The sequence below is a fragment of the Neltuma alba genome, unplaced genomic scaffold (genome assembly GCF_004799145.2).
Source record: "Neltuma alba isolate B1F8T4 unplaced genomic scaffold, ASM479914v2 tig00002768_pilon, whole genome shotgun sequence".
NCBI classification, from domain to species: Eukaryota; Viridiplantae; Streptophyta; class Magnoliopsida; order Fabales; family Fabaceae; genus Neltuma; species Neltuma alba.
In genome coordinates this window covers 66,632-81,437 of record NW_021633005.1, presented here as the reverse complement: position 1 = coordinate 81,437, position 14,806 = coordinate 66,632, and the positions used below count along the sequence as shown (strand labels likewise).

Here is a 14,806-nt window from a genome sequence, read left to right as displayed (position 1 = left end):
GCTTCTGCCCTTTTCATGAGCTCTTTTTCTTTGGAGCTCTCAAGACTTGCCAAGCCTTATTGGGGAAAGTGGAGGACTCTCTGCCCCTTGCTCATAATCATCTTTATCTACTTTTTTACTTTTGAAGTGAACCTTTTTACCACATCTTATAGTTATGGCATTGAAGCCCTTTAGGTTGATCACTGTATTGGAAGGAATGCTACCTCCACTTTTGGCTTATATGTTATTAACCGCATTAGATAGTTGGGTCAAATGACTAGTGATGTCGGTGTTCTTCAAAGTGAGCTCCTCTGGTTTCTTATAAACATCAGAGTTATCTTTTTGCATTCCTTGCAAAATAGTAGTTATGGAGACGAATTTATCATCACTTTCCTTCATTCACCCCTCTATGTTTATCATCTGAGTCTTCATTCACCCCTCTATGTTTATCATCTGAGCAGCCATGCTCTTCAAAAGCTGTGAAGTGTCATCTCCTCTTGGCGATGGTTGAGATACCATAGCCTGTTGTGGGGTTGTCACTACTGCTCTTAAAGAATCTTGAAAAGTGCTTGAAGAGGCCCTAGGATTGTAGAATTGATTGTCTTGGAATTGATTTGGTTTATTCGGTCTCCCATCCCATTTGAAATTTAGAGGGTCTCTTCAACCAGGGTTGTAAGTGTTTGAGTAGGGGGTCTCTCTTCTGATATTGCCCATCTCTTCCCTAGTACATTGCATTGACCTCTTCAACTGGCCTAGGGCAATTTGTAGTAGTATGCATTGGAGAGTCACAAGCCATACAACTCGTAGCCACTAAAGCAAGAGACTGTGGTTTGTTGGAGCGGAGGCTTTCAACTGTATTCGCAAGCTTAGACATGTCTTGGGCTAGCTTTACCAAAAGCGGATCTCTTTCAGATTTGGGGTCTCTTGAATCCCTTGAGCTCACATGTTGTCTATTAAGAGTAAAGGTCCTTATTAACTCCCATGCAGCCTTTGTTCCATATTTTCCACAAACCCATTTGCAGCGCCATCCAAGACTTGTGTATCATATGTTGACAACCCATTATAGAAATATTGTACCAAGTTCTCCTCAAGAATCTAATGGTTGGGGCACCGGGTAAGCATCTCTTGGAATCTACTTCAAAATTTGAAGGATGTCTCAAATGGCTCTTGCTTAGCTGCTAAAATTTCCTTGCGGGAGGCTAAAATCTATTCCAAATGCATAGCTTCACATAACACACTCAGGTCGTGACTTAGGGGGCTCAGGTCGCGACCTGATAAGTTTCATGTCAGGACCTGAGAAGATAAAGAGCTTTCATCTTGACTCAAGTCCAAAACACGTAGTTTCATTAAAAAGGCATCCATGTCGCAACCTCAGAAGTCCATATCGAGACCTTGAGAGGTAGAACATTCCAAACTCTTGTGTTTTGGTCCTTGTAACATTGTGGCTCCATCTATACTCTATCTTGGTTCTTGGATCCTTCTCCAATTGCCTGGAAATCACAACAAAGAGCTCTATAAAGACCAACTGATTACAGATCAAGACAATTAAAATTATAGAGAGAAAAATGAGCCTTTTTACCCCTTAAACAACAAAATACAATGCATGACTCAATGTAATTAAATGGATATAAATGCATGTATTATGAGGGTAAAAGTGTTGCAAACATTATAAACACTTAAGAAAACCATATAAAGATTGGGTTGTATCAACTTTATTTTCAAAAGTTTATTTAAATGTTCTCCTACATTTTGTGTTTTCTCTATGTATATTGCAAGTTAAATATATGATACTCATAATTATTTGTTATTATATATTGAAATTATATGGTTCCTGAAGAACTATATATAATAGTATTAATATAGTTCCAGAAGTACCAATGCTGATTGTTTTTATGAGCAGACAAAGTATGGATAGTAAAAAATATGACCCATAGATCTACATCATAACTTTAGTTCTCCAAAAAAGTGTAAATGTTATGGCACAATTGGATTAAAGTCTGTAACTACATATGAACTAGGAATTACTTGGGCTTCCAAGTAAAAGATAGGTTATTAGTCTTAACCTATTATATGCTCGTTACTGTTTATAAAATATATGAATAAAGAAATCATGTTTGAATGACTCAATTTTGAGGGAGAGACTGTTGAAATACAAGTATGAGTTGATATTGGATATATTTTTCATATCAATTTCACAAATGGATATCATATAAAATCAATTATATATTATATTGAAAAGCTTATTGCTAGTAATGAAACATAGTATAGTAAACCAGAAGTTTACTGATATAATTAAATTTATTGTTAGCATGACTTGTTTGATCATCTTGAACTATATGATGCAACAAATTATTAAAGATTATGTATTGATATCCATTGAAGAATCAAAAGATTCTTCTGAATAGCTAACATTTTTAAGAATTCATATGTGCTACTGGTTCTTAAAGAAAACTAATTATAAAATATCACTAGTCATGTTTTGTTTTAGAATGGATCACTATATTTCTGGAAATATATTAAATTCATATATATGGGCCCATTTAGAAGCACATAAACCATACAAGTATTCAATATCTGTAGATGCATCTATATAAAATGGTAACATGTGTGACTGACATTAGTTTGTAACTTGAAGTTTGCAAGATTATTTAGATAAATATTTTCGGACTATGTGATCCTAAAAATTCGATTTTAAAGATGCTAGTAAATTTATATATCAGGCTTTTAATGTTGAAAAGCCTGCTTAACAAACAGATTTAGCAAAATTATTTGTTAATGCCTCCTTGAATAGTTGGATCAATATTTATGAGAACAAGTTTTTTCATTTTGGTGTTGGCATATTTAATTTAATATATTGCAGCATTTATACATATCAAGGCAACAAAATTCTCCTAATAAAATTGGCTTTTGGTCAGGAGTCAGATATTTTCCATCTAAAAATTGAAATGTGCAATACTTATTCCTACTAATCCATCACAATGCATATAGCCCATATTTAAAGAAAGTTGGGATATATGTTGGGCAAGAACCTCCTTCTTATTTGTCTCTAAATGGAACAAAATAATGTTCCTAAAAGAAGCAAATAGATTTAGGAGACTTGTATTGCATAATTAGTTGACTGTTATTCGACAAAGTTTTCCTAACATGAGAGGAAAAAATTGAGTAGCTAGAAAAGAGAATGCATGGAATGCACTAGATATATGTTGGGTAAGAAACTCTTTCTTCTTATTTATCTCTAAATGGAACAAAATAATGTTCCTAAAAGAAGCAAATAGATTTAGGAGACTTATACTACATAATTAGTTGACTGTTATTCAACAAAGTTTTCCTAAAATGAGGGGGAGAAATTGGGTAGCTGGAAAAGAGAATGCATGGAATGCATTAGATATATGTTTGATAAGAACCTCTTTCTTCTTGTTTGTCTCTAAATGGAACAAAATAATGTTCCTAAAAGAAGCAAATAGATTTAGGAGACTAATACTGCATAATTAGTTGACTGTTATTCGACAAAGTTTTCCTAACATGAGGGAGAGAAATTGAGTAGCTGGAAAAGAGAATGCATGGAATGCATTATTACTATCAAATATAGATCCTTAAATATATCAGTATGGACTAAAAGTTCATCAAAATTGCATCCATGAAATGCTACAAAATATTTTACTGACCTGAATGAAAATTTTTAAATCTCTTATTCCAGCTGAAAATACTTCAATTATTACAAATAAAAATAAGACATGCTAGAAGCATGAGAGGTTAATTGGTTTCAATATAAATATCTTGAATAAAGAGGAGTATACAACTTAAAAGTTGTATTGAGTAGGCATGTGCTCTAGAAGAGTGTGAAGACATAACTAATTGTAAGACCCCAAAAGAGGTTTAGATACCTGAAGAAGAAGAAAGAGATCTCAATAAGTTATGTCACAAGAGAAAAATAGAACCAAAAAGATAAAGGTTATCAATAACGATTTTGATAAGAATATCACATGATAAAAAGAGGATCTTACACAGTAGACATAAATTTGGCCAAGAAGGAAAACAAAAGAGAAAAGACGTGATGAAAATATTATTTCGATATGTGAAAATGAGTCTGCAGTTCAAAAAAATGAAATATAAAGTTTCTATAGAATATATGAATGTTTGTGTGAAAATAAAGATTTTCACAAATGATTATGACGAGGCATATTACTTTGTGGTGGATATAATTTTACATATTTGAATAGTCAGGTAGTTATGAAATGCACCTGTTAGATATTATTATGACCCATGGATGAGCATCATTAAATAGTGAAATTTACATGATAATCCTTGAAGGATAAAAAATATACCAGGAGCATATATAAGAAAATTTTTCAGTATATGTATTATGAAGATTAAAATAATTTCAATATGTATTATTCATTTTACAGTTCTGGATCAAAATATATGAAATTCCCTGAAGAATTTCACTTGCAAGAAGCATACAATTCAAGTTCTTAAAAATAATACTTAATTAAGCTAAATAAATTTCTATAATAATTAAAGCAATCAAGGCGTATGTGGTATAACCGACTAAGTAAATATCGGTTCAAGGAATGATATAAAAATGATCCAATTTGCCCATGCATTTTTATGAAAATATCAAAAAATGAGTTTTCTATAATTGTTGTTTATGTTGATGACATAAATATTATTAGAACTCTTGAAGAGCTTACAAAAACTATAGATTGCTTAAAGAAAGAATTTGAAATGAAGGACTTGTGAAGAACAAAGTTTTGTCTCAGATTGTAAATTGAATACCTGAGAAATGAAAATTTTTGCGTACCAAACAATTGATACAAGAAATGTCTTAAAGTGTTTTATATAGATAAATCACATTCCTTATGTACTTCAGTGGCTGTGAGATTTATAGAGGTGAATAAAAATCTTGAGAAGTTGATGAAGAACTATTTGGTCCAGAAGTACCATATGTTAGTACAATTGGTATACTTATATATCTTACTAGTCATATATGACTTGATATATCATTTGCTGCTAACTTACTAGTAAGATATAGTTCTTCACCAACACGAAAACACTAAAAGGTTGTAAATTCTTTTCTGATCTACATGTTGGTAATTCTAGATGAAGTATTTCATAATATTCAAAAGATGGTGAAATATATATTTAGCAAATCCATTCAAATAAAAATCTAGCAGATTTGTTCACCGAGTCACTTCCAATTACAATATTTGAAGAACTTGATCATGATATCAGATGCCACAGATGGATATCAATTGATGTTATCAAGAGGTCGAGGAGTTAAATACACGTTGTACTCTTCTTTCCTTGTCTATGGTTTTTCCCATGGGGTTTTCCTAGCAAGAAAATGAGGCAGCAACGAATAGTGTATCAATAAATATATACTCTTTTTCTTTTGTTAGGTTTTTGTCCCACAGGGTTTTTCCTAGTTGAAGTTTTTTAATGAGGCACATCCTTATATAATGGACATCCAAGGAGGAGTGTTATGAATATTATTAAATGTGGATGTCCATCTTCTCTTCCTCTTCAACTTCATCAACTCCTACTACTTCCATTAAGCATTAATCTTCTATTGCTCCATTACTTCTCCACTATGCCTTTAATCTTGTAACTCACCCCCATTTCATATTCATGTGGTTTATTGTCCACTATCTATCATTTAATTAATAATGTAACTTATATGTAAGACTATGCCCATAAATAGAGCATGCCATTGTATTGTGATGTAAGGGAAACAAGTGAAGGAATACAACATCATTCTCCTATTTTCTTGTCTACATCTCTTCTCCAATCTACTTTCTTTGTTGGTTAATTTCACAACAAGTTACATATTTTTATATTGTATACAGTTAGCTTCAATGCATTTCCTAAAATGTTCAAATAAATCATGTCTTTTTTTTAATATAAAAATTGATCTTTAAAACATAATTGTTTTTTGACATTTGCAATAGTTAAATTTGATTCCATGTATAACAGATGAGATTTTATTTTATTTTATTTTTCCCAAATCATATGGCACTTTCATTCCACTTTATCATATTTTCGCACACATTTTTTTAATCTTTTTTTATCATTTATTATAGGGGTATATTTGGAGACAAAAGTATATCTCTAACATATTTATTATTATAAACTAATTTTAGCTAATTGTTCATGATTAGCAAATTAGTTATTTCAACCTTATAATAAGAACTAGAGGGAGTATATCTTAAATGGATTTCAATTTAACCATAGGGTAAAGGAACTTGATTCCATTAAATCATATAGAAATGAGATTTTATTTTATTTTCCTCAAATCATATAGAAATTCCACTACAAACTTTTAAAAAGATTTAAAAGTCTCGAAGATCACTCATCATTTCTTCAAAAGAAGGGGTTTAAAATAAAGGGTTAAGGTGCGGATTTAACAACCATGTTTTACAAAAAGGACAACTGGCACCATTTACTTTTGAAGGGTACTAAAGTAGACACAAACATTAAAAAAGAGCGCTTTTTAACCACAGCCGTTGAAAGGCCTAACGTTGACGGTTACAAGGATGGGCGTGAGAAAAATTTGACCTAAAATGATGAAGTGGCAGGGAGAAAATAGTGACGTGGTAGAAAGAAAATGGTGATGTGGCTGAGACTAAGGTGATGTGGCTGAGACCTAAAAATTGGATTAAGTGTGAGGCGCGAAATCAAACATTAAGAGTAGGAGGCAAAGCGTCGATGGGGTAAGGAGAGAACGAGAAAGCTGAGAATTAAGATTCTTGTAGGGTTCTGAATTGGGAAACTGAAAATGTGAGAAATCGAGATAGAGGGTTAGCAAGTGTGGTCATCAAAGAGTATGTGATCGAAGATTCTTGAAGGATTACAGACGAGGGAACAACAGATTCTTCACAGGTAAGCATCGATTTAGACAAAAAGTTGTTGTATTTTTAAGTTGAATAGTGAAATGGCGTCGAAGCCCTTAATAATTTGGGGATTTACTTGTTGCAGTGCGAATGGCGACAAACAAGGGTGATAATGTTCCTGTCGAACCGGGCAATGTTGACGCAAATGGAGGAGACGACACGAAGGCCAAGAAGTACGAGACATTGGAAGAGAAGCATGCAAGGCTACTTAAAAAGGTGAGTCAAATGTTTGATTTGGCAAAACGAAGTGTGCAAAGGACGAAGGAAAAATTGAGTGAGGGGCATGGAAGCATAGGTGAGTGGGTAAGAAGAAGTAGGGAAAATGAGAGATGGGTCTGGGCCAATCAAGATGAGAGAGAGGTAGGGGGCAATGAAAATGACAGAGATCCAGAACAAGAGGTGATTGAGTGTGTAGATGTAGATGGTTTAGAAGAGATAGATGATGATGGAATTGAAGATTTCAACATAGGGAGGAAGGGGGAGATAGTGAGGATGACGTTGTTAGAGAAATTGACAAAGGGAAAAGAGTATTGGTTATGGATGAGGATGACGAAAAAAGTGAGGAAGGGGGAGATAGTGAGGATGAAGAAGGTTCTGATAGCGAGGATTCGAATTATGTTGGAAATAGTGCCAGCTCTGACACTGAGGAGAGTTTGGTGGATGATTTTGAAGTATCTGAAAATAGTGAAGAGGAAGATGAGGATATGGGCCTTAATGAAGATTGTGAGCCTCCAGATGAAAGAGTTGGGCTTAGCGTGTTGGAGGGCTTGGGAGACCAGCCTTTCTTTATGTTAGGCATGACTTTCTTAGACCTAAATGAGCTTAGGAGCGCCATAGACAGCTATGCTATTTCGAAAGGGGTGAATATCAAAATTATTAGAAGTGAGAAAAGGTTATTAAAGGCAATATGTGAAGAGGGCTGTCCATTCACCTTATATGCATCGAGAGATGGGAATAATGTGGGCTACAAGGTGAAGACATTGTGTAATGAGCACAGGTGTGGTAGGGTTTTCAAGAACCCTAGGGCAAGTGTGAAGTGGCTAGCCGAACACTTCAAGGAGAAAATACAGGAGAGACCTAATTACAGCATATGTGAAATGAAGAATGATGTTGAGCGTGAGTTGAAGGTCTACGTGAGCTTACATAAGTGCAAGAGGGCAAAGAGGAGAATAATACAACACATGGATGGGAGCTTCGTAGATGAATTCTCCAAGTTAGAAGCTTACTGCAATGAACTGAAAGTGTCAAATCTTGGGTCAGATATTAGTGTGGAGATAAGTAACGAGGCTTTGGAACAAGGGAGAAGAGTTTTTAGAAGAATGTATTTGTGTTTTAATGCAGCAAAGGTATGATGTTTAGATTTCTGTCACATATGGTATAATCTGTTAATTTGTTGTTTTATATTTCAGTTTGTCCTGATGAGTCAAAATTGTTGGTTTAGGTTGGTTGGAAAGTTGGGTGTAGACCATTGATTGGAGTTGATGGAACATTTCTAAAAGGTAAAGCTAGAGGGATTCTGTTAACTGCTGTTGGTTTAGATGCTAACGACTCATTGTACCCGTTAGCATTTGCTTTGGTTGATAAAGAGAATGGTGTGAATTGGAGTTGGTTCATTCAGTGGCTTAGGATATCACTTGATCTTCACAATGGTGGCAAAGTAACTTTCATGTCAGACATGCAGAAGGTATGATTAGTTACCTTTGCTGATTTACATATGACTTATGTGGTTTTAATGAGAACATTTAATTGACTAGTTCTATACATGTAGGGATTACAACATGCTGTGACAGAGATACTTCCAGAGGCCGAGCATAGACTTTGTGCAAGGCATATTTATGCTAACTGGAGCAAAAGGTGGAGAGGGAACGAGATGAAGAAAAAAATTTTCTCTTGTGCTTGGAGTACGTTTGAAGAACAATTCAAAGACAATCTCAAAGCACTTGGAGCACTTAACAAAGAGGCAGCTGAAGCAATGGTGTCATACCCTATATCTGCTTGGGTAAGAGCTTCTTTCAGTAATAGATGCTTGTCTTGGGTTGTAGACAACAATATGAGTGAGAGTTTAAATGCTTGGATTGATGAATATCGATATCTACCTGTTATTAGAATGTTTGATGGGATAAGGGTTAAGATGATGGAAAAATAGGCTGAGAGTGAGCAAAATGTGAGGAATTGGAAAGGCAACTATAGTCCAAAATGTCTGGACTTATTTGAACCAAATAGGTTGTTGTCCTCTACATGTAGAGTTTTTTTCAATGGGGATGAGGGATTTGAGGTGACTGAGGGACAAGATAGGCACACAGTATGTCTCACTAGGAAAATGTGCACGTGCAGGGCATGGGATTTAACTGGAATCCCATGCCAACATGCTATTCGTGCTATGTATCACTGTAAACTGGAGCCCCTCACCCATATCTCACGCTATTACCACAAGGACACCTACATTGCTATAGGACAAAGTTTGCACCTGTGAGGGGCAAACAATTCTGGGATACAGAACAGTTTATCCCTATGCTACCACCACCTGAGTGCACATTGCCTGGCCGACCAAGGAAAAAAAGAATCAGGACAGAAGAAGTAGCAAGAAGGACAAATGTTGCCTCTAGGAAAGCTGCTCAAGCTACGTCAAGTAAAGCTGGCATGAGCAATGGTTCAGAAACACCACTTGTCGAAAGAGTAAGCAAATGGGGACAAGTCAACAAATGTGGCTTCTGTAGGAAAGTTGGGCACAATAGAAGCACTTGCATAGAGGTAACTTGTGCCAATTTCTTTATATTCATTTATTACAATAACTATAAGCTAACTTTTCATTTCTTTCTAGGCACCTCCCTCAAATAAGCCTCGACCTGGTAGAAGGAGGAAAACAGCCAACCAAGGCACAACACAGCAACCATCCAATCCCACTTCACCTTCACAGCAACCACATAGTCCACCTACACAGCAACCACCCCCTCCACCTTCACAGCAACCACCCAATTCCACTTTACCCTCCCAACAGTCGACAAATCATCCTCCATCGACACAACAACCACCTAAACCTTCCAAACACATAGCAAGAAAGAGGGTTGTCTACAAGCCCAGAGTTGAGTGTGGAATGGGTATAAGAATTGATGAGGGAACTGGGAGAACCGTCTACAATGTAAGTATTACTAGACACTATTCTCTTCCATTTTAATTCATGCAAAGTTACTGTCATTTAAGCAATGTCATTGACTTATGCAGCTTGGAATGCGTTCTGAGGTGGTCATTGAGGAGGGTATTGCACAGGAGTATATACAACACTACGTGGACCCTCAGAGTAAATTTCCAATCCCAAATGAGAAAGAACTTTGACTGTCACGAGCTTTAAAACGCACTGCACCAGAGGGTTCCAGGAGGATACCATTCACTAGGCAAGGGACCGCTGTTTCACAACCATCAACACTACCATTTACACCTCCTGGGTTGATGTGGAAGGGCCAACGAAGCATTTCAAGTGCCCACCTCCAACTGCAGAGCCAAATGATGAAGACAAGAAGCAAGACCAACTCTAAGAGCTCTGACATTTAGATTGCTTAGAAACATTTAAGACTATGTATTTGACTATTTTGTACTACGTATTTCGTTACTTGGATTATGGTTACCTTATTGCCTTTTACATGGGATTATCACTTCCTAGGTCTATATTTTGGTGAACCAATGCTTAGTCTTTCAGATGGATGCCTTCTTATTTTGCAAGTCCTATGTGATGTAACTCTTTTAGCAACATTAGTGGCATGTACAAATGTCCATTATAATTAATTAAGGTTATTATCTTATGTTACATCTTCAGTTTCTCATTATTAATTAGGTTACCTTTACATCTTATTTAATTCATATGTTCTTCTCTTCTATTATTTCAATTAACATTATTGCCATCAAAATTACCACCCTTGTTATATAATTGTTGGATCAGTAATTGCTTCACCACGTGAATAATTCTTGAGAGAAGACCAAAGATCAGTTCTCGAATATGTATTCAAGAAGACCAGTTCTCAAATACGTATTCGAGAAGACCATTTATCTAATATATATTCAAGAATATATTCGAGTAGCTTATCGATAAGTTCATTTATCAAACAGCTTATCAATAAATATATTCTTATTTATTCTCGAATATATTCTTGAATATATATTAGAGAAATGGTCTTCTCGAATACGTATTTGAGAACTGGTCTTCTTGAATACATATTCGAGAACTGATCTTTGGTCTTCTCTTCACACTTCACATGCGCCCCACCTCGCTTTGCTTTGCCCTAGCTCTCAATGTCGACGACAAAAGCGACCTTCGATGACAACATTGACCTTCGGCATCAACTTTTATTTTGTCGACACAACAGTGCCACGTCACCATCTCATTCACCAACATGTCGTCCATCTTCTTGACACCTTGTCATTTACAGACGTCTGTTTGCCTGAACGTTAACTCAGGGTATAATTGCTACGATAAACTAGGGGCAATTAAGAACCTTAACCCTAATTTTTTCATCAAATATACCACGAAGTGGTCCATAATTGTTACAAAACAGCTATCATAACCCATATCTCCTGACATACAAATATATTGCAATCAAATTTCACACACTCCTGCTTTGTCAAATACAAAACAACTACTGCAACCGATATCATTACAGACACTAACATTGCTCTTCTAAACTTTCCTCACTTCCACATCATTCAGCTCATGTCTGTGTTTAAGCTTCTTTAATTCACTGTGAATTACATTGAGCTCTTCACTTAGTCTCCGCCCATGCTCTCCTCTTTGGTTCTTGCTACTTTCATCATATAGTCTGTCAATATCATCTAATAGCTCCTTGATCACAGTGTTTGCCCTCTCACCGAAGTCCCCATCATGCCAAGAGAAATAGCCACATCCCCCATCCTGTCGTGTTCAATACCAACATTTCAACCACGGAACCAGGGAAGAAAATAGCATTTTTCACAGCAAGAAAACCACTTCATACCTGGTCATAGTTTGGGCAGCCATAAAACCTCCTACCTGGGTTATTATCAGTCCACGCCGTCCATCGGGGGTGTACTCCATGATGGCAATACCTCATCGGCGGTTCATAGTTGTCCTCGCAACTAGGTTGCCTCAATAAAGCAAACCTTCTCCTGTATCTTGCCGTCGATGAGGACGATGATGATGCCATGAACTTCACTTTTAGACCTCACTTTGTGTACTCCCTACGTCTTCGCCTTCTTCGATGGGTATAAATGTGGTTGCAGGGGAAGGCGTTTGGACTTTAATAGAGTCATTGAACTCTCTACCTGCCACGTCTGAAATGGTTTGAAGCTTAACACTTGCCAGGTGGAGAAAGATGTGGAACCCACTTACACAAAATGGACGGACGTTTGGGCCTTCCAACGGCTGTGGTTAAAAAGCGCTCTTTTTTAATGTTTATGTCTACTTTAGCACCCTTCAAAAGTAAATGGTGCCAGTTGTCCTTTTTGTAAAACATGGTTGTTAAATCTGCACCTTAACCCTAAAATAAAACTAACTTAATGAGGGTTATATAACAGTGTCTATCCAGTGAATTTGTTCCTTGAATAATGTACAATCGTCATGTTCCAATCTTTGAGGATTATTTTGTGGTAACTAGTGGTATTAGTTGAATTATAACAAGCACATTTATGAGATTGAGGATTTTAATATATACCAAGTGCTTGCAATACTTGTTTACTTATCATTATTTTGCACTTTTCCTGTGTTAGATGGTGTGTCTTATTGATATTTATGATATGCTTTTTTGGTTTTGTCTTTCAATGTGAAAAGTTTCAATTCAATAACCGATGCCTCGCACGGGTATGACGTCTAGTTTAAACAATTTTATAAGATAATGAATTTTAAAAAAAAACTAGATTCAATAAGCTTTTAATTAAACAACAATCCTGTTTCACACTTATATTTCTCTGTGCCACTGACGTGGTCCACATTTTGAATTGTTCTATTATTGTTTTGTCAGGGAAAATGTGTGTAAAGTATACAACTTTGCTACGCGTGTGTGATGATGGAAAAAATTAAAACATTATTTTATAAGAGTTTTTTTTTTTTGGCTGGTGAAGAAACTCTTTTCTTTTTAAAATTTATCGAAGAACATTATTCGCACATCTAAATGTGATATCACATTATTAGTGAGCCTCTTTCAGGTGCATTATATAAAATATAACGAAGGAGTCATACTTCTCGATGACGATCATATAATAAAACATTTTTCAAAGTTCTCTCATTTGAAATATTGATATTGTTACATTGATCTGTTCCCTTCTCATTATTTAATCCCTCCAACCAATCGGTGGAACACAAGTCCTGCAGGAATTTTTCTATATAAAGGGTGGCATTAGGCTCTCAAGAATCCAACAAACAGCAGAAGCAACTCCTATTGTTGGAGTTAAAGAAACATGGAAACCCTAATGGCTTCTGCTACTCTCACTCTGTTGTTGCTGCTTGTGTCTCTAAGCATCTTGCCATCTGAAACCTCTGCAGATTATGTTTACCCATTTCCTCCTCCTCCAATGAAAAAACCCTATTACAAGTATCCTTCTTCTCCACCACTTACGAAGAAGCCCTACATGTACCCGTCTCCTCCTCCACCACCACCGAAGAAACACCATGTGTACCCGTCATCTCCTCCACTGAAAAAGCACTATGTGTACCCGTCGCCTCCTCCACCGCCAAAGAAACACTATGATTACAAGTCTCCTCCTCCACCGAAAAAACACTATGTGTACCTGTCGCCTCCTCCGCCACCCAAAAAACACTATGATTATAAGTCTCCTTCTCCTATGAAAAAACACTATGTGTACCCGTCGCCTCCTCCACCACCAAAGAAACACTATGATTACAAGTCTCCTCCTCCATTAAAAAACCACTACGTGTACCCGTCGCCTCCTCCACCGCCAAAGAAATACTATGTTTACAAGTCTCCTCCCCCAGTTTACAAGAACTATATGTATCCTTCACCACCCCCTCCTTACCACTACTAGATCCAGCGTTTTCACTGCTCGTGCTCCTTGGTGTGTATAAGCTTAGTTCCCTCTCTCACTCCACTACTTCTTATTAATTTCTCATACTTCAGTTCATGAGGCGTAAATAAAGGAATTGATGCTTTTGTTTTAATTTAAATTACAACATGAAAAATTAGTGCTTTTTTTTTTAATTACTAATGTGATATTAACGAAAATATATGCATACATGTTATGGTATATTTTATTTATTATCAATTTATTTAATTTGAAACTTCTTTAAATGTCATATAGATACAAATATCTAAAACTAATTTAACCAAAATAATTGATTTTGGTATAAAATGCCATAAAAACTTTATTGAAATTTTATTCTGTTGAATTTTCTAGTATACATTTCATCGGTGACTACATAGAGGCCAGCGGCGTGGACTAATGGATTTATATGAATATTTTGTCACAGGATCTAATAATATATATTATCATTATCAAATAAAGAAAGCGATGGATGGACACGCTTCGCATATAGAGGAAAGAGGATGGAAGCAAATTTCCTCGTACTGTCATAAAATATCATAGAGTTGCTTTCATTCTCTTATTATTATTATTATTATTATTTATTTATTTATGATGTAATATGACAGTTGTGAGCCTTTGCCCAGTCCATGTATTTGTTTTGTAAAATATTATTAGTAAATAATATATGCATTGTGAGTAGTTTTCAACCTGCTGCGTTTGCAGGGGTTGAAAAATCATTCTATATTAATAAAATAATAAATATGCATGTTATTTATGATCAATGTGTTTTATGTTATTGTCTTATAGGATGTCCAACGCAACTCCAAACGCATGACGCACACCTCATATATTTATTTTGTAAAATAATAACGCGCAGACATAACTAAAAAATTAGAAAGTATATTTATCATTTCATATCAATCATCAATGATACA

The 14,806-nt window shown here is 35.6% G+C and overlaps 1 protein-coding gene across 2 annotated transcripts; it reads left to right on the top strand.

Annotated features, from left to right (window-relative positions):
• Positions 1–13,270: 13,270 nt before the first annotated feature.
• LOC114737370 (extensin-3-like) lies at positions 13,271–14,606 on the top strand. Of its 2 annotated transcripts, none has more exons than XM_028925302.1 (2): positions 13,271–13,904; positions 14,317–14,606. In XM_028925302.1, the coding sequence occupies exon 1, from the start codon at positions 13,290–13,292 to the stop codon at positions 13,872–13,874; it is 585 nt and encodes a 194-aa protein (XP_028781135.1). In that variant the 5' UTR covers positions 13,271–13,289; the 3' UTR covers positions 13,875–13,904; positions 14,317–14,606. The 2 variants fall into 2 exon arrangements, with proteins under 2 accessions (XP_028781135.1, XP_028781128.1); XM_028925295.1 differs by having other exon boundaries at positions 13,271–13,910.
• Positions 14,607–14,806: the final 200 nt, after the last annotated feature.